This window comes from Lepidothrix coronata, unplaced genomic scaffold, assembly GCF_001604755.1.
Source record: "Lepidothrix coronata isolate B3197 unplaced genomic scaffold, Lepidothrix_coronata-1.0 Scaffold301, whole genome shotgun sequence".
NCBI classification, from domain to species: Eukaryota; Metazoa; Chordata; class Aves; order Passeriformes; family Pipridae; genus Lepidothrix; species Lepidothrix coronata.
The window spans coordinates 509,250-535,316 of NW_016690481.1; the positions used below are offsets into that span (position 1 = coordinate 509,250).

At 60.3% G+C, this 26,067-nt stretch overlaps 3 protein-coding genes across 5 annotated transcripts in view; all 3 read left to right on the forward strand.

Annotated features, from left to right (window-relative positions):
- Positions 1-6,189, forward strand: part of ADD2 (adducin 2) — a 12,680-nt gene extending 6,491 nt beyond the window's left edge. The window contains exons 7-15 of the mRNA XM_017837324.1: positions 853-996; positions 1,074-1,172; positions 1,830-2,009; positions 2,111-2,368; positions 3,102-3,221; positions 3,306-3,395; positions 4,053-4,206; positions 4,290-4,388; positions 5,185-6,189. Of these exons, the coding sequence (XP_017692813.1) occupies positions 853-996; positions 1,074-1,172; positions 1,830-2,009; positions 2,111-2,368; positions 3,102-3,221; positions 3,306-3,395; positions 4,053-4,206; positions 4,290-4,388; positions 5,185-5,483 (1,443 nt within the window). The 3' untranslated portion in view covers positions 5,484-6,189. The remainder of the gene's footprint in view (positions 1-852; positions 997-1,073; positions 1,173-1,829; positions 2,010-2,110; positions 2,369-3,101; positions 3,222-3,305; positions 3,396-4,052; positions 4,207-4,289; positions 4,389-5,184) is intronic.
- A 4,879-nt stretch (positions 6,190-11,068) lies between these two features.
- On the forward strand, positions 11,069-13,815 carry SNRNP27 (small nuclear ribonucleoprotein U4/U6.U5 subunit 27). Its single transcript, XM_017837319.1, has 6 exons — positions 11,069-11,120; positions 11,971-12,091; positions 12,510-12,619; positions 12,742-12,821; positions 12,918-12,982; positions 13,515-13,815. Exons 1-6 carry the CDS (start codon positions 11,084-11,086, stop codon positions 13,567-13,569), a joined length of 468 nt encoding a protein of 155 aa, XP_017692808.1. The 5' UTR covers positions 11,069-11,083; the 3' UTR covers positions 13,570-13,815.
- Positions 13,816-15,042: 1,227 nt separating this feature from the next.
- MXD1 (MAX dimerization protein 1) lies at positions 15,043-24,751 on the forward strand. 3 transcript variants are annotated; one of them, XM_017837313.1, is made up of 6 exons: positions 16,236-16,342; positions 16,440-16,536; positions 19,881-19,910; positions 20,951-21,065; positions 21,752-21,911; positions 21,990-24,751. In XM_017837313.1, exons 1-6 carry the CDS (start codon positions 16,270-16,272, stop codon positions 22,175-22,177), a joined length of 663 nt encoding a protein of 220 aa, XP_017692802.1. In that variant the 5' UTR covers positions 16,236-16,269; the 3' UTR covers positions 22,178-24,751. The 3 variants fall into 3 exon arrangements, with proteins under 3 accessions (XP_017692801.1, XP_017692802.1, XP_017692800.1); XM_017837312.1 differs by lacking the exon at positions 16,236-16,342 and adding an exon at positions 15,043-15,085 and having other exon boundaries at positions 21,752-24,751; XM_017837311.1 differs by having other exon boundaries at positions 21,752-24,751.
- Positions 24,752-26,067: the final 1,316 nt, after the last annotated feature.

Genomic DNA, 26,067 nt, shown 5'->3' on the forward strand with positions numbered 1-26,067 from the left:
GGACTGTGGGGGTTTAGAGGATATTATGGGGATTTGGCAGCACTGGGGGCTGGGGGGAGACTGGGTGAGTTGGGGATGTTTGGGGGAGATGGGTTAGAGGAGTTGGGGGTATTTGGGGGTGTTTGGGGACTTCAGGGAAGTTGGGGTTTGGGGGAGTTATGGGGGTTTGGAGGGTATGACAGGGATTTGGGGGCATTGGGGGTTTGGGGGACTGGGAGAATCATGGTGTTTTGGGGCGTTGGGAGAGTTGGACAGATTTGGGGGAGTTGAGGGTCTTTGGAGAAGGTTGAGGTTTGGGGGGATTTGGGGGGTTTGAAGGATATTTTGGAGACTTGGAGTTTTTGGGGGTTGGGGAGAACAGGGAGAGTTGGGGGATGGGGGGATTTGGGTATATGGGGGCTTAAGGAAGTTGGGTGTCTTTGAGGGAAGGGTTGGGCTGGGGAGGATTTTGGGGCCTTGAAGTGTATTATGGGATTTGGGAGCATTGGGGGTTTGGAGGGGACAGGGAGAGTTGTAGGTAATTGGGAGTGTTTCTGGAGGTTGGGGTTGTTTGGGCTCTTTGGGGGCAGTTTGGTTTTGGGTGGGATTTTGTAGTTTGGGTGGTGGAGGGCTTGAGGGGAATTTAGGAACTTGGTTTTGGGGGGATTTCGGGGGGGTCGGGGGTTTTTGGGGATGGCTTTTTTGGGGGGTTGTGGATTTTTTGGGAGTGGAGTTCTTTGTGGGGTTCTTTGGTTTCGTGTTTCTTTTTTGGGATGTTGGAGGGGGTTCAAGGGTGGGTTTTTGGGGTGCTGCCGTTCTGCGGGGGTGCTGGGGATCCCCTGTCCCCCCCTGCCCTGTCCCCCCCGTGCCCAGGTGTCGGCCATGCGCTGTGGGCTCCTGCCCATCTCCCGGGCTGCGCTGCTTCTGGGGGACGTTGCCTACTTCGACTTCCGCGGGGAGGTGGAGGACGAGGCCGACCGGGTGGAGCTCCAGAAGTGCCTCGGGCCCACCTGCAAGGTGAGGGAGCGCCTGGGGGGGACGTGGGGTGGCCCTGCCGCCCCTCCCCGCCCCGCTGATCTCCTGGTGACCCACAGATCCTGGTGCTGCGGAACCACGGGGTGCTGGCGCTGGGGGACACGGCCGAGGAGGCCTTTTACAGCATCTTCCACCTGCAGGCAGCCTGTGAGGTCCAGGTGAGTGCAGGGCATGTGATGAGCTGTGTGTGGGCTCAGCTGACAGCTGTAGACCCTGGCAATGGGCACTGAGCTGTGTACGGCCTCAGCCAACACCATGGTACCCCAGGAATGAGCACTGAGCTGTGTGTGGTCTCAGCTGCAGCCACAGGCCCCAGGACCATGCACTGAGCTGTGCCAGGTCTCTGCCACCACCATGGGGCCCTGGCCGTGAGTGAAGCTGTGCCAGGTCTCAGCCACCAGCCCAGTGCCTCGAGGCTCTGCGCTGAGCTGTGCTGGGTCTCTGCAGTCAGTGCAATGTCCTGGCTCCGTGAGCTGAGCTGTGCCAGGTCTCTGCTGCCAGAACAGTGCCCTGGCCCGTGCACTGAGCTGTGTATTGTCTCACCCCCTGCTGCAGTGCCCCATGACCAGATCTCTACCACTTGCACAGTGCCCCAGGACCATGCACTGAGCTGTGCCAGGCCTCTGCAGTCAGTGCAGTGTTCTGGGTCCATGCACTGAGCTGTGCCAGGTCTCTGCAGTCAGCGCAGTGTTCTGGGTCCATGCACTGAGCTGTGGGCGGTCTCAGCCCCTGCAGTGCCCAGCACAGGGGCCGTGGGCAGGGCTGGGGCTGCCCCCCGTGCCCCCTGCCCTCACCCTGCCCCTCGCCCCGGGCAGGTGTCAGCGCTGGCGAGCGCGGGCGGCGCCGAGAACCTGATCGTGCTGGAGGGGGCGAAGCAGCGGGTGCCCCACGGCCCCGGCGCCCTGCGCCGCGCCGGCACCACCTTTGGGCCCCTGCACAAGAGCCGCCTGGGCGAGCACGAGTTCGAGGCCCTCATGAGGATGTTGGACAACCTGGTGAGCACCCAAACCACCAAACCCCCCCGGGCCCCCTGAACCACGCTCGGACACCTCTTTGTCGCCCCTGCCTTGACGCCTCCCCGCTCTCTGCTCCCCAGGGGTACCGCACGGGCTACACGTACCGCTACCCCTTCGTGCAGGAGAAGAGCAAGCCCAAGAGTGATGTGCTCATCCCGGCCACCGTGACGGCCTTCGTGTTCGAGGAGGAGCCCGCCGGGACCCCCGCGCTGCGCCAGCACGCCCAGAAGCAGCAGAAGGAGAAGACGAGGTGGCTCAACACCCCCAACACCTACACCAGGGTCAGCCTGGCCGAGGAGCCGCAGGGCAGCGCTGGCGGCCAGAGGACAAAGACCACGGTGAGGGGCAGATGCGGCTGCACGGGGCCATTGGGGATGTTTGGGAAGGGATTTGTCTCGGGAATGATGACAGGTGGGGTGTGGGGGATCCCAGGAAGGGGTGGCCGGGATGTTACTGATCCTGCTAAAATTTGCAAGGCCCAGGGGTCTACCCTCAGCTCATAATAATGGTTAGTTTGAAATCCCACCACCCCTTTTTGGGGGACTGAGAGCCATTGGCTTTGTAGGGGTCTGCCTCTATTACTGGAGTCTCCCCTTTATGCAAAATGCATTTCTTGGGGTCTGCCCTCTATGTAAAATGACTTTACTGTAGTCTTCCCACATTTATTGGCATCTTCCTTCTATCTAAGTTGAGTTTATTTGGGTCTCTCTGCATTTATTGGAGTCTCTTCTCTATTATCAGCATCTCCCCCCTACACAAGGTGCATTTGTCAGGGTCTTCCCACATTTATCAGGATCTCCCCTCTATGTAAAATGCATTTATTGGCATCTCCCCTCTACTACTGGGGTCTTTCCTCTATGTAAGGTGCATGTGTCAGGGTCTCCCCCCTGTACAAGGTGCATTTACTGTGTCTCCCCTCTACACTGGGGTCTCCCCTCTGCACAAGTTACATTTATCAGGGTCTCCCTGTACTTCTTGTGTCTCCCCTCTATTATCGGGGTCTTCTTTCTGCTATTGGGGTCTCCCCCTTCCCAATACACCTTTTCTGGGGTTCCCTCCCTGCTGCTGCAGTGGCTGCGAGCGGACGAGGTGGAGAAGGGCAGCAGCGGGACCCCCATTCGCATCGAGAACCCCAACCAGTTCGTGCCCCTCTACACGGACCCGCAGGAGGTGCTGGAGATGCGCAACAAGGTGCGGCCCCACGGGGCTGGGATGGGGGCACGGGGGGGATTCACCCCCATCCTTGGGGGGATTCAGCCCTGTCCTCACCCTCAGATCCGGGAGCAAAACCGCCAGGACGTGAAGTCAGCCGGGCCCCAGTCGCAGCTGCTGGCCAGTGTCATCGCCGAGAGCAGCCGCAGCCCCGTAGGCACCGAGTCACCTTGTGTCACCCTGTGTCACCTTGTGTCACCCTGTGTCACCCTGTGTCACCCTGTGTCCCCAGCCCCATGTCACCTTGTGTCCCCAGCACATGTGACCCTGTGTCACCCTGTGTCACCAGCCCTGTGTCACCCCGTTTCCCCAACCCCTTGTCACCCCAAATCCCCGGTCACAGCTCTGACCAGCATTGTCACCAAGACCAGCCACAGTCCCACACATGGCACTGTGTCACCTCATGCCACACTGTGTCCCCAGCCCTGCACCCCCAGCCCCATGTCACCCTGTGTCACCCCATGTCACCTAATGTCGCCAGCCCCGTGCCACCCCGTATTCCTGGTCCAATGTCACCCCATGTCACCTAATGTCGCCAGCCCCGTGCCACCCCGTATTCCTGGTCCAATGTCACCCAATGTCCCCAGCCCCATGTCCCCACACATCCCCCTCCTCAGATCACCAGCCCTTCCCTCCCCAGCATTCCACTGGTGAAGGGGGTGACACCACTCCAGAGGGGTGACACTGCTGTGGAGGGGGTGACACCACCCTGGAGGAGGCTGATGGTGCTCTGAGGGAGGATGTGACCCCACTCTGGAGGGGGTGACACTGTTCCAGGGGGACTGACCTCACTGGGGGGGTCTGTTCCAGTCCACCGAGAGCCACCTGGGGGACGCGGAGGCCAAGGAGGGCTCCCGGGAAGAGGCTCCCCCTGAGCCGGAGCCCCCCAACCCCTTCAGCCAGCTCACGGACCAGGAGCTGGAGGAGTACAGGCAGGAGGTGGAGAGGAAGAAGCGGCTGCAGGGTAGGAGGGGCACCCCAAAATCCCCCCATCTCCCCCGGGTGGCACCCAGGGCACCCCGTGGCCAACGTGTCTCTCCGTGGCAGGTGAGAAGGACGCGGCGGCTGAGGAGAGCGGGGCCCCCCCGCCTGAAGCCCCCCCCGGCTCGGCCCCGGAACCCCCCGTGCCTGCGGAGCCCACGGAGGGTGAGTGGGGTGACGAGCACCCCCAAACCCAGGAGTGGGCCCCCCCGAGCAGATGCAGTGGGGGGATGAGGGGGCTGAGGCCAAACCACGCTGACACAGCTCGATGTGCCCCCGTGTCCCTCTGCCTGTCCTGGGGGGTCCCTGCTCTGGAGGGGCCGAGCCCCGGTGGGAATTCATGGCAGGAGGACACGAGTGTCCGCTGGTGGCTTTGTGGGGTGCAGGGACACCCCTGTCCCCCATCCCAATTCCTGCAGTCCGGCGGGTGCGACATTCCCGTCATTCCGGTCGGCCGTGGGTGTCGGGGCTCGGGGCTGCTGGCTCTGCCATGGTGTCTCGTGGTGTCTGTCTGTCTGTCTCCACAATGTCTCCTTTCTCTTTCCTCCCCGTGTGCCTGTCACCCAAGGAGTTATCCCTGAATCCCTGGTGCCGTAGTAAGTACGGAGAGGCCATCCCGGAGGAGGGACACGGGCTCGGGGGGAACTTTGCTCTCCGTGGCCCACTCAGGGATCCCCAAGGAAGGAAATCCCTTAGGAAATCCACTGGGAAATCCCTCCTTGTTTGCTTCCTGCTTTTCCCGCTGCCTCTTCCCAGCTCTCCATCCCACATCGCTTGTCCCGCAGGGAGGGGGGAGGTTCGGGGAAGCGGCACCTGTGGCAGGACAGGATCAAATCCCAATGTTCTCCACCCCTGGAGGGCAAATCCTGCTCCTGCCCAGGCCCCAGCAGTGACTGGGGGACCAAACCCTAACAGCACGGGCACTGCCACCCCAATTCCCTGTCCCCTCTCTGCTCCCAAGGTGACAAGAAGGTGGATGGCGGCCAAGCCCCGGCCGATTCCACCACCAAGAAGGAGCCACCGGCGGTGGTGAACGGGAAGGACGAGGAGCAAAGCACCGAGGAAAACCTGGGAAAGGGGGGGACAGAGCGGACAGCCCCCAACGCCGACCAGGATGTCCCCAAGGAGAAGGAGACGGTGACCAGCACCCCCGTCTCCCCCGACGGTTCACCCTCCAAATCACCCTCCAAGAAGAAGAAGAAATTCCGGACCCCATCTTTCCTGAAAAAAGGCAAAAAGAAGGAAAAGATCGAATCTTGAGTCTCCCCGGAGGCCTCGCTGGCCGTGGTGGCCATCCCTGGGATCCCCCGGGGCGGGGGGACGGCTCCTGCCTCGCGCGTCTGGCCGAGGCCCAGCCCCAAACCCCGGAATCCGGCTGTTTTCCGGGTCCTCCTGGCACGAGGCACCTCGTCCCCCTTGTCACCCGCTCCTGGAGGCGGTCACCGAGCTTAGAGAGACTGTGGTCCCCACCTGGGGAAATTCCTGCTGCACCTCCCTCCCCCTCTCCCTCCTGGCCTCCGGCCTCTTCCCACCATGGGCCGAGAGTTGGGTTTTCCCACCAGAGCCCGGATCCACTTGATTTGAGGAAGAAAAGGGTGTTTTGTGGTTATTTTCTTCACCTTCTGTTTCAAGCTCTGCTGGAATGGCGTTGGCTTCATCCCCAGGGAAAACTGCCTGTTGCTTCACTGGGAGAATGGGACCGAGATGAAGGTGGGGGATTGCTTTTCCCAAAGGAGAAGCCAAGGTTTCTCCTTCCTGGATCGTAATCTTCCTCTCCTTGGGCTGAAGAACCGCTTCCTCCCCTTCTCCTGGTGCTCCCATCCCGCGTCCCCCCCACCTGAGGAAGAGCAGCAGGATTTCCCACCCCTGGAAAAGCCCCCACCTCACCGCACGACCCGCACCCGGGAAAGTAGGGAAAAATCACCTCCGGGAATCGCCTGTGTTACTTAAAACTGAGCAAAACTCACTCACCAAGTGCTACTTCGGGATGAACACACGCTGCCAACTCCCGCCGGCGCCCCCGGCCCCGCTCGCACCGCCCCACCCACGACAGATCCCTGCTTTGCCCAGCTCTGGATCCCCAGCACAAGTTCAGTCCTCCCTGGCGTTCCCTTCCCTCCCAGAGTTACAACCTCCCGGCCAAACCTCTTCCCAGGAAGAGCCCCAGGCCTGCTGATCTGCCCCGCAGCCGCTCCAGTGCTGGGATTCTGGGGATAACCCAGCGGGATCAGGCCCCATCCTCCCAATTTCCTGCAGTGCTCACCCTGAGCCTTCCACAGGGTCCTGTCCAGGGGGGTCTGGGGCACCCCAGAGTCCCCGTATTGGGGTTCCCTCACTCCCAGCAGGATTGTCCCGTGTGCCATCACTGTGGTTTCCAGGCTTTTCGCTGCTGTGAGGCAGCTCAGGGGGGTTGGATCCCCTCTGGAAGAGCAGGAAGCCCATGGGATGGGGTGTGGGGAGGGATCGGGGTGCAGGAAAGAGCAGAGAGACCCCTGGGTTACCAGACCCCCACAGCCAACCTGAGCCTGGAGGTTGGGAAGAGCCTTTGCCCTGCCCAGTGTCCCCCCCGGGTTCCCATCCTGCTCCCGCAGGGACTGGGGGGACCAAGGGGACACCCTGAGCCCCCAAACCCCCTCTGTGCCCCCAGCCCTGTCCCCAGGGGGGCTGTTCCTCACTGCCACTGATTTTAAGGCTCTTTGAGGCCATTTTTGTCCCCGAGCCTGTTCCCCCCGGGTGACCCCCCAGGAACAGCTGTGTCACCTCCCCGGGTGGCACCACCACACCCGGGGGCGTTCCTGAATGACAGCACTGCCACACAGCCCAGCCCCGGCCCGGGGGCTTTGTCACCCCTCTGTCCCTGAGGGACTGTCCCTGGGAGTTCTGTCATGCCTTTGTCCCCAAAGGTTTGTCCCCAGGGCCTTTGTCACTCCTTTCTCCAAGGGCCACGGGCTTTGCAGAGGTGACAGGGATTGATTTCCCCGTCCATGGAATTCCAGGGCTCTCGGGCAGGGAGGGACTCGGTGCCCCAGCAGGGACAAAGGCTCCCGTGCCACCATCATCCCACGGCGAGGGTCCCTCCCGGCTGCTCAGCTGGAAGGACACGGATCTGAGCTCACATCCCAGGGCCACCCTTGGGATAACGCCCCCATCCTGGCTCCCTCCCCTCGCTCCAGCAAGGCTCGAGGTGGGGGTCTCTCCAGGGAGGGCAGGGATGGGATGAATCCCTGGCTCGGGGCTGTGCTGTAGAACAGAGGCTGATCCCCTCGTTGGCCGCGGGGAGGGCGATCCCGGGGATCCAGCGGGATCCAGAGCCCCTTTTCCCACCTGGGGCTCCCGGCGGGGCCCTGCCGCGGGACTTGGGGGGGGTGAAGCCCCGGGAATGGCCCCGGGAGGAGGCCGGGATGGGGGATATCCCCGCGGGTGACAATCGCGGCCGGGAGCGGTGGAACGCCGGTGTAAATAAACAAATAAACCCCGTGTTTGGAACCGGCAGCGCCCGGACACTGCGGGGAGAGAGGGGGGTCCCGGGCTCGGGGGGTGGGATGGACATGGGATGGGGTGGGGATAAAGCTGGGGATGGGGGTGAGATGGGGGGGGATGGGGATACCAGGATGGGGAGGGGGGTGGAGCTGGGATGGAGTTGGGAATGGGGATGAGATGGAGCTGAGGATGGGGAGGGAGCTGGGATGGAGGTGGGGGTGGGGATGGAGCTGAGATGGGATAGAGGAAGGGATGGGGATGGAGCTGGGGATGAGGTGGAGCTGGGATGGGATGGGATTGGGACAGGGATGGGGATGGAGCTGGGATGGGGGGGGGATGGGTCTGGGGATAGAGATAGGGCTGAGGATGGTGTGTGGACGGACAGGGGGATGGAGTTGGGGTGGGACAGGGCTGGGATGGGATGGAGGTGGGGATGGAAGTGGAGCTGGGGCTGGGCCTGGAGTCAAGCCTGTTTATTGTTACCCACAGAAATGTTAACGCTTGAGAACCCTTAAGGGTTCGCCTGGGGGTCTGGAAGACACCTCTGGAACTGCTGCACAGTCTCTCCTCCCCTTCTCTTTGAGGGGACAGATGCCAAGTTCTCCTTGCAAGTTTGAAGGGCTGCCCTGACCAGGGAAATTCAGGCCTTGGCTCCTTTCTGGGTGCAGGGGGGACAACCGGAGATGTGCCGGTACCTAGACAAGCACTGCCACATTCCACATGGATGTTGGCTTTCTATGTTTCCCTTGTGTTTCCCAGAGGATGCAGCAGCTGGATCAACACTTGGGTGTTCCATTAAAACACAACACTTTCTGTCTCAGAGCAGGGAGTTGAACTTCAACAATAGGGATGTGCAACTTCAAATTTTGTCTCTCCTCTGCAGCAGGAGAGGAGTGTGACAGCAGGAGTTGTGCTCATCTAATTAGGTGGATTCTCAGGTACAATCTGGGGGAAATCAGGCCAGTCACAAAATTGGTTTTGCTGAGAAATTGCTGCTTCCCACAATTTATCTCAGTTCCGTTTGTAGAAGATGCTGCCGATCAGAAACAGGAATTCTTTTCTGATCTAAAACAAGTCTCTTAGTTCATATCCAGAACTGAAAAGCCCTCCCAGAGTGATGGAGGAACCTGCAGCCCGTGACTGTACCCACAGCCTGTGACCTGTCACAGCCCCTGCAGGGAACAGCCTGGGGGGAGTGGGAAGGACCAGACCTATGGCAGGTCTAACATTCACATTTTAAAGCAGATCTGCATTTGCCAGCCGGGATAGGATTGGAGCTATGGCAAGAAGAGACACTTTGGTAGGACAAGAGAGGCTCCAGCCAGGTACAGTTTTGAGGGAGGAAAATTTTCTGTTAAACCTTTAATAAAAAAAAGGACACTAGTGCAGATACTGAATCTGCTTTACACAGTATTACTTGTCTGGAACCAGACTACAGGATGAATTATTGCAATCATCTGAATATATAAATGCTGGGCTAAGCCAGAAATACCACGGCCCCTGTTCAAACAGTCCTTTCCCAAAAGGCCATTCTCCCACACCCCTGCATACATGCAGGCTGTTAAAATTGTTTGCAGAGAGGTATTTTCATCCAGCTTTTGAATCAATCAGCCAACTTTAATCTCCAAGAGGAATTTTAGGCAACTATCTGTTTGCAAAGCAGCATTTTATTAATAAAAAGAATTATGAGCAGTAAGAAGCCTGAAGAAAACCACTGTGATGAAGCTGCAGTTACAGGCAGACTCTTCCCTTCCTTGGCCTTGGTATAAAATCACAGTAAGAAAAAGCAAGACAAAATTAGTGGGGTCTGTTTTCACCATCTACCTGGTGGTGACTCCCATTCAGGAGAACAGAAGCCACTGCTGATCATGGCAGAGTCCTTCCAAAGTGTTAAAAGGGGTCATTTAAGCTCCTCTGAAGGTGCAAGAGTAACAAAAGCTTATCCATGGTGCTCTTTTCTAATCTTCTGCTTGAAGGAGTAACGAACTAGAAGCTCTTCAGCCATGCAGCTGCTGTGAAAGAATGGTGTGAGGACAGGAAAGCTGCCACGAAGAAGAGAGTCTGTGGGGGATGCTGGAAAGGTGAGAAGCAACAAAATTGACCTTTCTCAGCATTCTAACATCAATATATTGAATTTTCTTGCCAAAATTCTTGCCAAAGTTATCTAATGGGGAAAAAAGGCTTTTTTTTCTTTTCTTAAATACAACTGTAACTTAAGCCAGCAGTTAAAAACATCACGCTCATATCCCAATGACTGTTTATACTCAATTTTGTTAACAGTTGTGAGAAGGAAAACCAAGTTAAAAGCACTTTTTGGTGTGAAGGAATACAGGGCTGGCTCCTTTTCAATGGAAAACTTCTTAGTTTACTGCCCTGAGACAGGACGAGTTCAGGAACTCAAATAGAAGAGGCTACAGCACTCAGCCTGCAATGAGGGTTTATTTTCTGAGCAGAAGTGCTGTGCTCCCTAGCTTAGCACCTCATAGACTGTGCCAGAATTTTGCAGGAACTTCCTGAGCTCTCTCCTCTCCCCTTCCCTTCCCTACCGTGGTGGGTTGACCCAGGCTGGACACCAGGTACCCACTAAAGCTGCTCTGTCACTGCCCTCTACAGAGGAGAGAAAATATAATGAAAGGTTCATGAACTGAGATAAACACCAGGAGAGATCCCTCACCCATCACCGTCACAGGCAAAACAGACTCACCGGGGGGACAGTAACTGAATTTATTAACAACAAAATCAGAGCAGGAGAACGAGAAGTCAAATCAGTCTTACCTGCCCTCCTTCCCGGGCTCTCCCTTCACCCCCTCCAGCAGCACAGGGACACGGGAATGGGGGTCACAGGCAGGTCATCACAGCTTGTTCCTGCTGCTGCTCAGGGGACGAGCCCGAGTCCAACCCCTGCTCCAAGCTGGGCCCCCAAAGGCTCCCAAGTCCTTCCAGCAAACCTGCTCCAGCCTGGGCTCCTCTCTCCACCAGGACCCTGCTCCAGCCTGGGCTCCTCTCTCCACCAGGACCCTGCTCCAGCACGGGCTTCCCAGAGGGTCACAGTCTGTGTCGGGCATCCCCTGCTGCGGGTGGGCTCTTCAGGGCTGCACGTGGATCCCTGACCCACCCCGACCCTCCACGAGCCGCAGGAACACCCCTGACCCCCCCCGGCCATGGCCGGGCCGCGGGAGCAGCGCCCGGCGGAAGGAAATGGCTCCGCCGGCCCGTCCCCCTTCCCTCCCCTTCCGTCCTCTCGCTCTCCAGGCTCGGGGGCGGGCGGCCCGATGTGGTGCTGACCTGCTGCTGCAGGACCCGCTCCCGCTCCTCCGGCTCCTGCTCCCGCCCCGGGAGTGAGCGCGGTGCGACCGCGAGCGCGGGGCTGAGGGGCGGCCATGGGCCGCAGCCGCTCCCGGTCACCGCCGCGGCGGGGTGAGGGGAGACCCGGGGAGAGGGGAGTGAGGGGAGACCCGGGGAGAGGGGAGTGAGGGGGGACCCGGGGAGAGGGGTGAGGAGGGACCTGGGGTGAGGAGTGAGGGGGGTCCCGGGGTGAGGGGGAGTGAGGGAAGATGAGGGGCGAGGGGGAACCCTGGCGGGACCCAGGGGGGTGACGGGACTGGGGGGGTCGGGGTGAGGGGGCTGGGGGAGGACCCGGGCTGGGGCTCGGGAGGGGCCGGGCCGTGCAGGGCAGTTGGAAGGGCCAGGGCCGGGGCCGGAGCGGGGCCTGGGGCAGCCCAGGGTTGGAGGGGTCCGGGGGCTCCCCAAAAAACCCTCCAGGGCAGGGGCGGCGGTGAGGCCTCGGCTCCTCGCTCTGGGCAGAGCAGAGACTCCCTCCCTCCTCATCTGCTTTCTCCTTCTCTTCTTCCTCCTTCTTTATTTTTCCTTCTCCTCTTCTCTTCCTCCTCCTCTTCTCCTCCTCCAGACCCCTTCTCCCCTCCTCAGCTTTTTGGGGCCCATCACCCAACAGCTCATCCCCCCAGTCCCGGGTGATTCCCCCCTCCCGAGTGGAGGCTTTTCCTGCTGTTCTTCCCACTCCTAGGGGTGCCCGTGGGGGTCCCTGAGCCCAGGACTGTGCTGGGGGGGGTCAGGGAGGGCTGAGAGGGGCTGTCCCGGGGGGCTGGGACATGGGACATGGGGACATGGGACAGGGAATGTGGGGGTCCCTGGGCCTGGGGGTCGGGGAGGGACTGTCCCGGGGTCTGTGCTCGGGAGCCGGGATTTTCTGTCCGGGTTTCCTTTGGGAGGTGGGCAGGGAAGCAGGAGCTGACCCTTCCCTGGGCAGAGCGCCGGCGCTCGCGCTCCACGTCCCGGGACAGGGACAGGCGGCGGCGGGAGCGATCCCGGTCCCGGGACAGGGACAGGAGGAGGAGCCGGTCCCGCTCCCCGCACCGGAGACGATCCAGGTGAGGGCTGGGACATCCAGGTGAGGGCAGAGGCAATTCAGGTGAGGGCAGGGACATCCAGGTGAGGGCAGGGACCATCCAGGTGAGGGCAGAGGCAATCCAGGTGAAGGCAGGGACATCCAGGTGAGGGCAGAGGCAATCCAGGTGAGGGCAGGGACCATCCAGGTGAGGGCAGAGGCAATCCAGGTGAGGGCAGGGATGATCCAGCTGAGGGGAGGGACATCCAGATGAAGATGAGAATGATCCAGGTGAGGGTGAGGATGATCCACATGAGGATGGGGACCATCCAGGCCAGACAGGGACACCAGTGTGTGGTGGGGACAGCCAGGTGAGGGCTGTTGGGTGCCATGGGGACAGTGGGAGCTCCAGGTGGGAAATCCAGGTGGGAATTGCAGCCCCACTCCGTGTGCCCCAGCAGGTCCCCACGCCGGCACCGCTCCAGCTCCTCGTCACCAGTGCGGCCCAAGGAACGCCGGGATGAGGAGAAGAAGGAGCTCAAGGACTCCAAGAAGGAGAGACAGATCACAGGTGAGGGGGGGATTTTCCTCCTGAAACACTCCCACATCCCCTGTGAGACCAGCCCAGGGATACCGGGATTTTCGGGAATCCAAACACCCGTGTTTGCCCAATCCCTGATTTCATTCCCTCAGAGGAGGATCTGCAGGGCAAGACAGAGGAGGAGATCGAGATGATGAAGATGATGGGCTTTGCCTCCTTCGACACCACCAAGGTGAGTGGGGGGCCTGAGGCCACTCCTGTGGGCTCTGCAGTGTCACCCATCCTGTTTGGGGACAATCCATGGGATTTGGGGAATGTTTCTCCTCAGGGGAAGAAGGTGGACGGTGCTGCCAATGCCTACGCCATCAATGTGTCCCAGAAGAGGAAGTACAGGTGTGTCCCACCTTTTCTTGGGATAGAGAAAGGATTTGTTTGGTGAGGTAACTGTGGCCACTGCCCTTGGGGTGATCCGGCTTCCAAGCCTTGGGAAAATGGGAATTCTGTGAGGTTTAGAGGTGAGAACAGAGGTGAGAGGCGTTTGGATCCCCCTGGGAATGGGGAAATCAGGGGGTGGGGGTGAGGAGCATGTTGGGAACGGGTGGGATGTGCCCAGTGTGGCCTGAGTGGGACTGGAGCAGTGGGAAGCAATGCTGTTCACCTGGTTTATTCCCAAAGAACACCCAATTTATCAGTTCTGATCCCTTTTTGATGGGAATTTGAGGGTAGAGCCAGGCTGTGCTGCCAGGATCCTCACACAGCCCTACCTCTGGAGCAGCTCCTCACTGGGAGCCTTCCTGGTTTTGGTCAAATCCATGAGGAATGGGGGTTCCCTGTAGCTGTCAAGCCCTGTTCCCAGCCTCCCCAGGGTGTTTTTGTCCCTATTTCCCCGGATCCAGGGGCTAACTCTGGCTCCATCCCGGCCCAGGCAGTACATGAACAGAAAAGGAGGATTCAACAGGCCCCTGGATTTCATCGCCTGACTGGGGGACACGGCCCCCACTGCGGAAGGATTTTGCTTCCCTGGAGGGATCTGGTGCCGGATTCCAGCGGAATTTGGGTTATTCCCAACAAACCCCACGGCCGGAGCTGCCCCAAGTCACCGTTTCCCAGACTTTTGGTATTATTTTTGTACAAAGAGGTCGGTTCCTGGCTGGGATTTTGCTGTGTGTTCCCTAGTTTTGCTTTGTTTCCCTGTTAAAAAAACCCAGATCTGTTTTTTCCTTTAATTTTTATCATTCAGGGATGAGGAGAGGTCGCTGCAAACCTCTGGATTTACACCCAAAATGCAAAATTTAAACCCAATTCTCCCTCACACAAATCCTTGGGAATTAATACAAATCGGTTGAATCCCGAGGGGCCCCATTTGAGCCCTGGGCTCAAACTGGAGGTCCTGGAGGCGGGGAGGGCTCTTTCCCATCACCTGCCCCCCTAGGGGAGCTGTGGGATCTGGGTGCTCCCAGTTTGGGGAGGTTTTGGGTGCTCAGAGCCCTGTCTGGGGTGGGTGTGCCCTGCCCCGGGGGGGTCCCTGGGTGGTTCCTGATTTGGGGGGGCCCTGCCTTGGGTAAGGGGGGGGCCCAGCGTGCTCCCTGCTGTGGGATGGAGGGGAGGCCCTGCCTGGGATGTCACTGCCCTGGGCTGGGGGTCCTTCCCAAGGCTGGGGGGGGAGCTGCCTGCAGGGGGCTGCCCCAGGGGGGCCCCTGCCCTGCACTGGGGGTCTGACCCCAAAGGGGGTTCCTGCACTTAGGGGGTTCCTGTCCTGGGGTGGGGGTCCCAGCCCTGAAGGAGATGCACTTGGGGGGTCCCTGCTTAAAGGGACTCACAGCCCTTTGGGTGGGTGGTCCCTGCCCTGGGTGGGTATCCCAGCCATGAAGGGGGCGCCCTGAGGGTCCCAGGGATCCTTCCTCTGTCCTGGGGAGTGTCTGTCCCTGCCCCGGCGGTCCCTGTCCCAGGGGTTTCCTGTCCCTGTCCTGGAGGGAGGTCAGTCCCTGTCCCGGGGGGTCCCCGCGGGTCTCACGTTGCCCCCCTCCACCCAATCCGAGGCCCCGCCCCCTTCCCATCCGGCCCCGCCATTGGCTGCGCGGCAGGAAGTGAGTCAGGCGGCAGCGCGTGCGGCGACGGGGCGGGGCCGTTGGGTGGGCAGACCAATGGCAGGAGGGCGTGGCTCTCTCGCCCAATCACAGCGGGAGGGGGGCGCGGCCCTCGGGCGCCGCCACGCCCTATCACCGCCATTCGTGCGGGCGCTGGGCGGGGCCTCCCTTAACGCCCACCAATGAGCGACCGAGATGGGCGGGGTCTCCCTCAGCGTCGACCAATAGGCGTTGCCGGGGGCGAGGCCCGAGCGGGGCCTGGCGGAGCGGCCGCTCGGGGCGGGCAGAGGCCGCCGCGCTCCCCCCGCCGCCGGACCGGCCCGTCCCGGCCCCGCCATGGCCGCCCCCCCCCGCCTCGGCATCCAGATGCTGCTGGAGGCCGCCGAGTTCCTGGAGCGGCGGGAGCGAGGTACCCCATACACACACCTCCTCCCCTCCCCGCGCTGCCCCCGGTGCCCCCGGGCCGGGCNAATTCTCCCTCACACAAATCCTTGGGAATTAATACAAATCGGTTGAATCCCGAGGGGCCCCATTTGAGCCCTGGGCTCAAACTGGAGGTCCTGGAGGCGGGGAGGGCTCTTTCCCATCACCTGCCCCCCTAGGGGAGCTGTGGGATCTGGGTGCTCCCAGTTTGGGGAGGTTTTGGGTGCTCAGAGCCCTGTCTGGGGTGGGTGTGCCCTGCCCCGGGGGGGTCCCTGGGTGGTTCCTGATTTGGGGGGGCCCTGCCTTGGGTAAGGGGGGGGCCCAGCGTGCTCCCTGCTGTGGGATGGAGGGGAGGCCCTGCCTGGGATGTCACTGCCCTGGGCTGGGGGTCCTTCCCAAGGCTGGGGGGGGAGCTGCCTGCAGGGGGCTGCCCCAGGGGGGCCCCTGCCCTGCACTGGGGGTCTGACCCCAAAGGGGGTTCCTGCACTTAGGGGGTTCCTGTCCTGGGGTGGGGGTCCCAGCCCTGAAGGAGATGCACTTGGGGGGTCCCTGCTTAAAGGGACTCACAGCCCTTTGGGTGGGTGGTCCCTGCCCTGGGTGGGTATCCCAGCCATGAAGGGGGCGCCCTGAGGGTCCCAGGGATCCTTCCTCTGTCCTGGGGAGTGTCTGTCCCTGCCCCGGCGGTCCCTGTCCCAGGGGTTTCCTGTCCCTGTCCTGGAGGGAGGTCAGTCCCTGTCCCGGGGGGTCCCCGCGGGTCTCACGTTGCCCCCCTCCACCCAATCCGAGGCCCCGCCCCCTTCCCATCCGGCCCCGCCATTGGCTGCGCGGCAGGAAGTGAGTCAGGCGGCAGCGCGTGCGGCGACGGGGCGGGGCCGTTGGGTGGGCAGACCAATGGCAGGAGGGCGTGGCTCTCTCGCCCAATCACAGCGGGAGGGGGGCGCGGCCCTCGGGCGCCGCCACGCCCTATCACCGCCATTCGTGCGGGCGCTGGGCGGGGCCTCCCTTAACGCCCACCAATGAGCGACCGAGATGGGCGGGGTCTCCCTCAGCGTCGACCAATAGGCGTTGCCGGGGGCGAGGCCCGAGCGGGGCCTGGCGGAGCGGCCGCTCGGGGCGGGCAGAGGCCGCCGCGCTCCCCCCGCCGCCGGACCGGCCCGTCCCGGCCCCGCCATGGCCGCCCCCCCCCGCCTCGGCATCCAGATGCTGCTGGAGGCCGCCGAGTTCCTGGAGCGGCGGGAGCGAGGTACCCCATACACACACCTCCTCCCCTCCCCGCGCTGCCCCCGGTGCCCCCGGGCCGGGCCCCGCGCTGACCCGCGGCCGCCGTTGTGTCTCCACAGAGGCCGAGCACGGTTACGCCTCGCTGAGGCCCGGCGGCAAGGACGGGGAGGCCTCGCGGCGCCGCGCCAAGGCCCGCAGGAGCAGCAGCGGCGGCAGGTGACGGCGGCACCGGGAGGGGGCGGGGGGGGCCGGACCGGGCTCGTTGTGGGGCTGCCGGGCAGGGCCGGGGGCCTTCTGACACCGGGGGACCGGGCCCGTGAGGCCCCGCTGCCACCGGGAGTGTGCCAGGGCCGGGGTGACCCTCCAGGCCCCGGTGAGGCCCAGCTGTCACGGGGCTCCCGGCAAGGCCGGGAGGACCCTCCTGTCACCAGGGGACCGGGCCCGTGAGGCCCCGCTGTCACTAGAGGTGTGACAGGGCTGGGAGGGCTCCTGTCACCGTGGGACCGGGCTCTCCGGGGTCCCCCCACTGTCACTGGGAGTGTGACCACGTCAGGGAGACCCTCCTGTCCCAGGTGCTTGAGGACGGTCCTGGTGTCACTGGGGGTGTGACAGGGCCGGGGGGGCTCCTGTCACCGTGTGTCTGGGCCAGGTGAGGCCCCACTGTCACGGGGCCTGTGGCCAAGCTGGGGTGACCCCCTGTCACCAGGTGACCAGGCTCTGGTTGGGTCCCCCTGTCACCAGGTGTGTGACAGGGCCGGGGTGACCCCCTGTCACCGTGGGTTTGGGGTACTGTGAGATCCTGCTGCCACCAGACACGTGGCAGGGCCGGGGTGACCCTCCTGTCATGGGGGTGCTCAGTCCCTGGTGTGTCCCTCTGTCCCCGGTGTGTGACAGGGCCGGGGGGACCCTCCTGTCACTGTTTGCTCAGGCTGTGGTGAGGCCTGTCTGTCACCAGCTGTGTGACAGGGCTGGGTGGGGCTCTGGTGCCACCAAAGTCCTGCTGTCACCGGGTGTGTGACACCGTGGGCGGGACCCTCCTGTCCCCGGGTGACCGGGGCATGGTGAGGCCCCGCTGTCACTGGGTGTGTGACAGGGCTGGGGGGACCCTCCTATCACCAGGGGACCAGGCCCAGTGAGGTCCTGCTGTCAGAGGGCCCCTGGCAGGGCTGGAGGGGACCCTCCTGTCACCTCCTTAATTATCCACCCTGAAATCCACCCAGAGCCTTCCTATTGTTGCTCCCTGGTTGTTCCTCCCTGTTATCCCTGCCTGGTTTTTTCTCCCCGTTATCCCTCCCTGGTTGTTCCTCTCCGCTGTCCCTCCCTATTATTTCCTGCTGATTTTCAGTCCTAAACCTGAAAGTCCTAAACCACCTTTCCTACAAGTTGAAATCAGCTCCACGCACCCACGTTGAGTTTTAGGAGCAAATCCCACCATCCCAGGAGCAACAGGAGTCGCCCTCGTGCTTTATTCCTTCGCTTTAACAACCCGAAATTCCCTCGGATCGCGGATCGCCGTGGAGGGGGAATGATCAGCTGGTTTGGGAAGGGCTGGCTCCGGGCTGTGCCTCCAAGCCCAGGGAAGCTCCGAGGGGCAGCGGGTTCATCCCGACACGTCACTGGCGCCGGACGGTGCCAGGGAGGAGCCAGGCGGGGATGGCACCACGTCTGTCACTTCTTTCCTGGTCGGGAGCAGCCCCGTCTGCGTCGACCTTTGGCAGCCGCCAGAACAAATCCACCTGGATGTGCACGTGCCATGGTTCCCGGGGTTCTCCCGGGGTTCTCCCGGTGCCCTGTCCCGCCCACACAGGTGTCCCGGGCTGTCAGGGGGGTGGGAGGCAGCTGAGGCCTCGGGCTCTTGTTTCAAACAGGCTCCAGGTGAATCCGGGGGGTTGTCCTGCCTGGACTTGCTCCAGGTTTCCCTCTCGGAGGATTTTGTTCACTTCAGGCCAAGCTGTTATGGTTTTTTCAGGGAAAAAAACCCCCACATTCCGAAGGGAAAGCTGGTGATCAGCCAAAGTTTTAATTAGTGGGAATTGTAATCAGGGACTCCATGGGTATGAAATTGTTCTGGAAAGGATCTGGGAGCACGTGGATATGTTCCATCTGCTCCAGGGTGAAGCTGTCATCCCCTCTGTCCCTGTTTATTTTATCCAAAATTAAAATTCATCGACTATTTGATATTTTCCTAAATATTGGTGATGGTGAATGCAAAGCAAAAGAGAAAACAACCATTCCAGGAAAGATTCAGGTGGAAGAGAGGGTGGGTTTATAATTAGTGAGGGTGATGGGAGCTTCATCCCTGTTTGTACTGTGGTTGGGAAGTGTTTGGATAAGTTAGGATCAAGGGAATAGCTGCAGCCTGTCACAGCCCTGTGGTGAAGAGCTGGGGGTGAAACACGTGGATTTATTGGCTCAAACATTTTTGGGGCTGTGAGGGCCGTGGCTTTTGGGAGCTGATGGCACTGGGAAGCCAACAGAGCCTCCGGAGCCGGGTGATCCATCAGGAAATGCTGCTGGCAAAGTGAAGGAGACCCTCGAGAACATCTGCTGCTGCTGTGTTGGTGGCATCTCTAGTTTTTCCTTCAGTGGGATCCCCTCTTTTCCTTTGCTGCCATCCCTTGTTTTCCTTTGACATCTCTCATTTTCCCTTCAGTAACATCCCTTTTTCTTCCCTTTGGCACATCAACTCATTTTCCCTTCAATCCATCCCTTGTTTTCCCTTCAGCATCGGGACCAACCTGCCCTCCCAGATCCCATGGGGCCATCCCAGCAGACATCCCTCTCCAAACAACCTGTGGCTCATTCCCACCGTTAAGTTTTCAGGCCATGTAACAACATTTTTCCTGAGGTCAAGTGGAATTTCTCGAGGCCTCCAGAGATTTTAGGGAGTCTGTGGCCAGGGAAGCAGCTCTTCCCCGAGCATCATTCCTGGGACATGGGCAGCAGGGCCTCCTGTGGCTTCTTTCTCAGGTTTCAACAGGAATTTTGTAGCTTGTGTTTTCCATCTTTTCCCAGCTCCGTGGAAATTCGGAGCTCCGGGGGGGGATTTGCTGTGGATGTGACGTGTCAGTGGTGCGTTCAGAGTCTCCTCTGCAGCTGCTCCCTGTTGGACACAGGGAAGGGTTTTTTCCACGTCTTCCTGGCATTTGAGGGATGACTTGGAGACGGGAATGGGCTTTGGATGCCGGCGAGGCTTGGGAGGCTCCCGGTCCCTGGAGTGTTCTGAGCCAGTTTGGGGATCCCACCCAGGCTCTGCCCAGAGTCGAGATGGAGCAACTTCCCATCACTGGTACCACTGTTAATCCCAATCCCAGTTCTAAAGATTGACCCTCTCTGCATTAAAATCCCATTTTCCAGCTTTCCTGACCCTTTGTTTCCATTTGTCCAGCAATTCCCCCGTCTGGATCCCGCCGTGTTCACCATCCCTGGCTCTGGAGCAGCTCTGGGAGCCCCCTGGTTTGCAGCTTTTCCAGGGAGCCTTTGCTAATTCCAACATGTTAATCCCAGTTGTTAATCCCTAATCAGCCAGAGGAAGTAATAACTTCTTCCTTCTTTTCCAGGTCGACACACAATGAGATGGAAAAGAACAGGTGAGTGCTGGAGGTTTGTCAGGAGCTGGGTTTTGGAGGAATTGTTGCTTTTCCAGGGGTTTTCCAGCTGAGATGGGTTGAGATGGGGGGTGGGAGGGAAGGGGTGGGATAAAGGACACCAAGGATTGAAGCGTTCCCTGTCCTTGACTGCTGGGAATGATATCCATCTCCTCAGCCAGCTCCCACTCCACTTAGTCAGGAAAATTATCTTTCCCCAGGCTCATCTTTGAGCCAGTTGGAGTTTGGGATTTATCCCAAGAATAAATCCCACTTTCTTTGCCTGTGTTGTCATCCCGAGGTCCTTTGGGTGAGGAAATCCCTGTTTACTCCCAGTGTATCCCAAACAAGACCAGCAGGTCCTTGCAAAATCCCAGTTTGGAGCTGCCCAGGATCGGGTGGTTCAGAGATGGGTGTCGCAACCTATTCCCAAGGATCTGACCTACATGTTGGGATTGGAGCAATGGACACAGGGAAACTGGGATGTGCTGGGAGCATCCTGGTTATCGGCAGGTAAAGGGATTTATTTCCTCATGGAGCCAGAGTTTCCCTCTGGCTTTAATGTCCTACATATTAATGTGGAGAAAACCTGGATGTTACATGGACAGGGAGGATTTCTGGACCGTGGTCAGTGCTCCCACAGGGATCTGGTGTTGTTTTGGATCCAAAACAACCCTGTTCCTAATAAAAGTATGGAAAGGAAGTGCTCCCAAGGGATTTACAGCTGAGTGTCAGCCTGGGCAGCTTTGCTGTCAGCAGGAACCAACCAGCATTCCTGAGGTGGAGATTTTGGGAAGACAATGAACACAAGTGGATAGAATTCTGAGGTTGTTGGCATCTCCTTGCCAGGGATCATCCCAACAGCCCAGGGTGCCCGCAGGGTTTATCCACGAGGTTTTTCCAAGGTGTCCTTTGACCTGGCCATGGTTTTCTCCCAGTTTCTGGAAGCCCCTGGAGGCTGGGAAGACCCCTGGGAAGGCTGGGTTTAGCTCCCCCCAGCCCAGTTTTCCCTGGGGAAGCTGATCCCGCTGCTCCCATTCCAGGCGTGCCCAGCTCCGGCTGTGCCTGGAGAGGCTCAAGGGGCTGGTGCCCCTGGGGGCGGCGGCCGGGCGGCACACGACCCTCAGCCTCCTCACCAGGGCCAGGCTCCACATCCAGGTGAGCCGGGAAAACCAGGATGCGGCCCCGGGAAGGGGGGCAGAGATGAGAACAGCCCCCCAGCACGGGGTGTGGGGATGTGGGGGGCTGGGATTGGACTGGGATAACTGGGGATGGCTGGGATAACTGGGGATGGCTGGGATTGGGCTGGGATAACTGGGGAGGGCTGGGATTGGGCTGGGATAACTGGGGGAGCAGAGACAGCGGGCTGGATTAACTGGGAGAGTGATGGATTAGGCTGGGATAACTGGGAGAGCACTGGATTGTGCTGGGATAATGGGGAGTGCTGGCGTTGGGCTGGGATTACTGGAGGAGGGTTGGGATTGGGCTAGGAGGACTGGGAGAGCAATGGCATCAGACTAGGATAATGGAGGAGCACTGGATTGGGCTGGGTTAACTGGGAGAGCTCTGGGATTGGGCTGGGGTAATTGGGCAGCACTGGGATCAGACTGGGATAACTGAGTGCTAAATTGAGCTGGGATAATGGGGAGTGCTGACATTGGGCTGTCATAACTGGGAGAGCGATGGATTGGGCTGGGATACCTGTGGGAGGGCTGGGATTGGGCTGGCACGACAGGGGGAGTTGGAATCCATACAGCTCCACGTGCCCAACTGGGAGCCCCTCGGGAGCCGTGGTGGCCGTGCCAGGATCCCGGGGGCTCAGGGTGCTGTGTGTCCTCCCGCAGAAGCTGGAGGACCTGGAGCGCCGAGCCCTGCACCAGATCGAGCAGCTGCAGCGGGAGCAGCGGCACCTCCAGCGGCAGCTGGAAAAGCTGGGAATGGAGCGGGTCAGGATAGACAGCATCGGCTCCAGCCTGTCCTCCGAGCGCTCCGACTCGGACCGAGGTGAGACCCCGCTCCGGGGGACGGCCGGCAGGAGGTCCGGCCCCGCTGGGACTCCAACCGTTCCCATTCCTCCGGCAGAAGAGATGGATGTGGATGTGGAGAGCACGGACGACCTCCCGGCCGACCTGGACTGGAGCAGCAGCAGCCCCAGCGACTCGGACGAGCGCGGGAGCCTCCAGAGCCTGGGCAGCGACGAGGGGTATTCCAGCTCCGGCGGGACCAGGGCGAAGCCGGCGAGCGGCCGGAAGCCTCCCCTCGGGATGTAGGAAGCGCTTCCCGCGGCCGTTCCAGCGGCGCCGTTCCCGTGGGATCCCGTTGGCCAGCACACCGACCCCCCCCGCATCCCCCGCACGTCCCGCCGATCCCGCTGCTCCCGGGGCTCCGCTCGCGCCCGCCGGCTCCTCGGCCCGGCCGGGATCTCCTCTGCCAGGCCCTACATTCCAGCCACGCTTGGAAGCGCCTGGGAATATCGTGGCAGTAACAGCGACCTCCAGAGCCTTCCCTGGGTTCTCTCCCAGGCTGTCACCGCCCGGTATTCCCGATCCTCTCTGCATTTGGCCGGCGACATCGTGTTCCTGACGCTCAGGACCTAAAAGCTGAGTTTTTGGGAGCAGATCCGAAGGCAGAACCGGCCTCTTGTGGAATTTCCACCTGGGAGAGAGCAGAGCCGAGCTGAGAACCCGCCCACGGAGCATTTTGGGTGGGCACAGGGATCGGCCTCAGTCGGGGGGTTCCTCCCCCCCCGACTCTAAATATTCAGGGACACCCCATCCCGGCCCTGCCGAGGTCCTGGAGCATTCCCGGCGTGGGGAATGGCAGCCCCCCCTCGGAACGGCCACCTCCGGGCTGGGAAGTTTCTGCCCTCCGTAAACCCAAACGGGACGTCCCACCTCCCGTGGCACGGCATTCCAGACTCCTGGAATTCCTCTCCACGCTTCCAGTCTCGGGGACAGTATTTTCTACCTCGGAGGGAGCCCCCGGCCTCTCTCCACCCCTTCAGCACAAAGATGATGCCTCCGCTCAGCAATAACCCCGCGGGACCCCCCGGATCGGCCCTGGAACTCTTCTCCATCCATCCGGGATCTTCCCAGGCTCATGGAGGGTTCCAGAAGCCCCCGAGGGCACGGGGGTCCCGAGCCGGAGCGCACTGAGCTGTCTGTGGTGTTCGTTCGGTTCCCGGTGCACTGGAGGGAACATTCCCACCACTTCCTGCTTTTAGAGCTGCTCTGGGAATGTTGGCACTTGGAGCTCTGCTTTCCACACCTTCCTTTTCCCTTCGGCTGCTCCAGGGGTTTTCCAGCCCCTCGGGCCCCTCTCGCTCCAGCCCCGTGGGGTCAGTGAGGCCTCAGTGTCCGGCAGGGAGCTCTCCAAGGGCTTTTCCCAGCGCTGGGATGAAAAACAGGCTCTGAGGGCCCCTTTTCTTCAGGAATTGCAGGTGCTGAGAGGCACCAAGATGCTCCACGGAGTGCAAGGGGATGAGGGGGAAACTCCAGGTCTTTTCCTTTTTCCTGTCCCATTTTCCTTCCTGTCTTATTTCCCATCTTCCCTTTCTTCCCTTTCCTTCTTTTCTCCTTTTCTTTTGCTCCTTTTCTGCTTTTCCTTTCTCTTCACACCCCAATCCCATTTCTGGCCCATTTGGGAAGCAGGAAGCTGCCACAGGCCCCAGGAATTACCCAAATCCCCCAGATTTCGGCTCTTTTTCCACGTGCTGATTCTTAAAAGAGAAAAAAAAAAACCAAACCACAAGGGATTTTCCTTTAAAGCCCCTGGAATTTCCCACCCTCCAGCATCACCACAGCCCATGGGCACCTGGGCTCAACCCCCCTCACCTTCAAAAAGAGGGAAAAAAAGGCAAAAAGATGGAAAACACCAAGAAAATGTGGAATATCAGCCCTTGGGGGCTGGTGACTCCGGTGGTGTTTGGCCAGATCCGTCCCTTCCCTGGGGAATTCCAGCGGATCCGTCCGGGCAGGGGATTCCTGGCATTGGGAAAGCCCTTCCAGAGGTACCAAACGTTGGTTTTCAGTTGGTTTTGGACATTCCAAAGGTTTGGCCTCAACGCAAATGAGGGTTTTTGGCAGGTTTGTGCCTTTTTCAGTTCCCGACACCTTTTCTTTTCCCCCCTTTTTTCCTCCCTATCCCAACCTGACCCTTCCCGGCCCTTTGCTCTGTGGGGCTGTGCTCCGGGAACCCCCGAAACGCTGCACTAACTTGGAATGGGGCTGGAGCCTGGCGGATCTCTGGGTCCCCCCGGGCCGTGCCAGCCTGTTCCTGGAATTCACTGATCCACCAGCATTCCTATGAAATAAGCTGCAGGAAGGACTTTTTTATAGATTGTGATAAAAATCCAGGGAGTGGGAGGAGCCGTATCGGGACATGATGGGCGGGAATCAAACCCACCCATTCGTGGGTTGTTTTTCCTTTCTTTTTCCTCGTGGAAGGCAGATCCTGACCTGCTGGCTCCCGGGAAGTACCAAAATGTTCGTTTCATCCTTGATTTTTCCAGTGGAGCCACCCCGTCTCCACTCAACCTTTCCTTTATTATTCTTTGGGGCACCTCTTATTTGTGCTTTCCCGTCATTTTTTCTGTTCTTTTTGCTCCCCAGGAAGCAGATCCGCCCCAGCCTCGGCTCCCTGGGCAGTCGGGAGCGGGCGCGGATCCCGTTCCCAGCCGTTCCTGCTGTAAATATCCCATTGTCGGGCCGAATCCCATGTCAAGCCAATGGAATGGTGCTTTTTTTTTTTTTTTTTAGGAATTCCGTGTTTTAGGAGACCTTTGCTGTGTCCATGGATATTTCTGTCTTGTTTGATTGTTAGGAAATAAATTATTTCGTTACGAAGGAGCCGCGTGAGCTGGAATTGCTGCAGGGAGGGAGCGGGAAGCACCCGGGGATGGTGGGAATGGGGGTCTGGGCCCCTGGGAAGGCAGAGCCCTCAGCCCCATCCCTCATCTTGCATCCTCCATCCCACATCACAGAATCATGGAATCATTTAGGTTGGAAAAGACCTGAGAGCATCAAGTCCAGCCTGTGACTGATCTCCACTGTCCCACTGAACAATCCAGTCGTTCCTTGGACACCTCCAGGGGTGGGGACTCCCCCACCTCCCTGGGCAGCCCCTTCCAAGGCCTGACCACCCTTTCCAGGGAGAAATTCTTCCTGATATCCAACCTGACTCTCCCCTGGCACAGCCTGAAGCTGTTCCCTCTCCTCCTGTCCCTGTTCCCTGGGAGCTGAGCCCAACCCCCCCCGGCTCCCCCCTCCTGTCAGGGAGTTGCAGAGCCAGAAGGTCCCCCCTGAGCCTCCTTTTCTCCAGGCTGAGCCCCCCCAGCTCCCTCAGCTGCTCCTGCTGCTCCAGCCCCTTCCCAGCTCTGTTCCCTTCCCTGGACATGCTCCAGCCCCTCAGTGTGTCACTTGTTGAGGGCCCAGCCCTGGACACAGCCCTGGAGGTGTGGTCCCAGCAGTGCCAGCACAGGGATGGGCACTGGCCTGGGCACCCCTGGGGTCACGTTCAACCACTGTCACCAGCACCCTCAGGTCCTTTCCCAGCTTTCCAGCCACTCTTTCCTCAGCCTGGAGCATTGCAGGGGGTTGTTGTGGCCCAAGGGCAGGATCCTCCCCCTTGTTGGCCTCTGCCCCTCCATCCAGCCTGTCCAGATCCCTCTGCTGAGCCTTCCTGCTCTCATCCCATTTTTCTCATCCCACAGTCTCCATCCCATATCGCTCATCCCATATCCCTCATCTGCCCCTCATCCCACATCCCCCATCCGTGTCCTCCATCCCACGTCCTCCATTCCGCATCTCTCATCCCACATCCCTTATCCCATTCCTCATCGCACAGCCTCCATCCCACATCATGCATCCCCAGCTCCTCATCCCATGTCCCTCATCCATGTCACTCATCCTGCATCCCCCAGCCCTCAGCCCCCCAGGTGCTCCCAGGGGGGGATTATCCCAGTGCTGCTCCCGGCTCTGCCCATTCCCAGGGCTGGGCTGGGGCTGGAGGTCCTCACTCAGCTCCCCAGGTCCCGGCTGCACTGATGGTGTGGTGGGTTGGCCCTGGCTGGACACCAGGTACCCACTAAAGCTGCTCTGTCACTGCCCTCTGCAGCTGGACAGGGCAGAGAAAACATAATGAAAGGTTCATGAACTGAGAC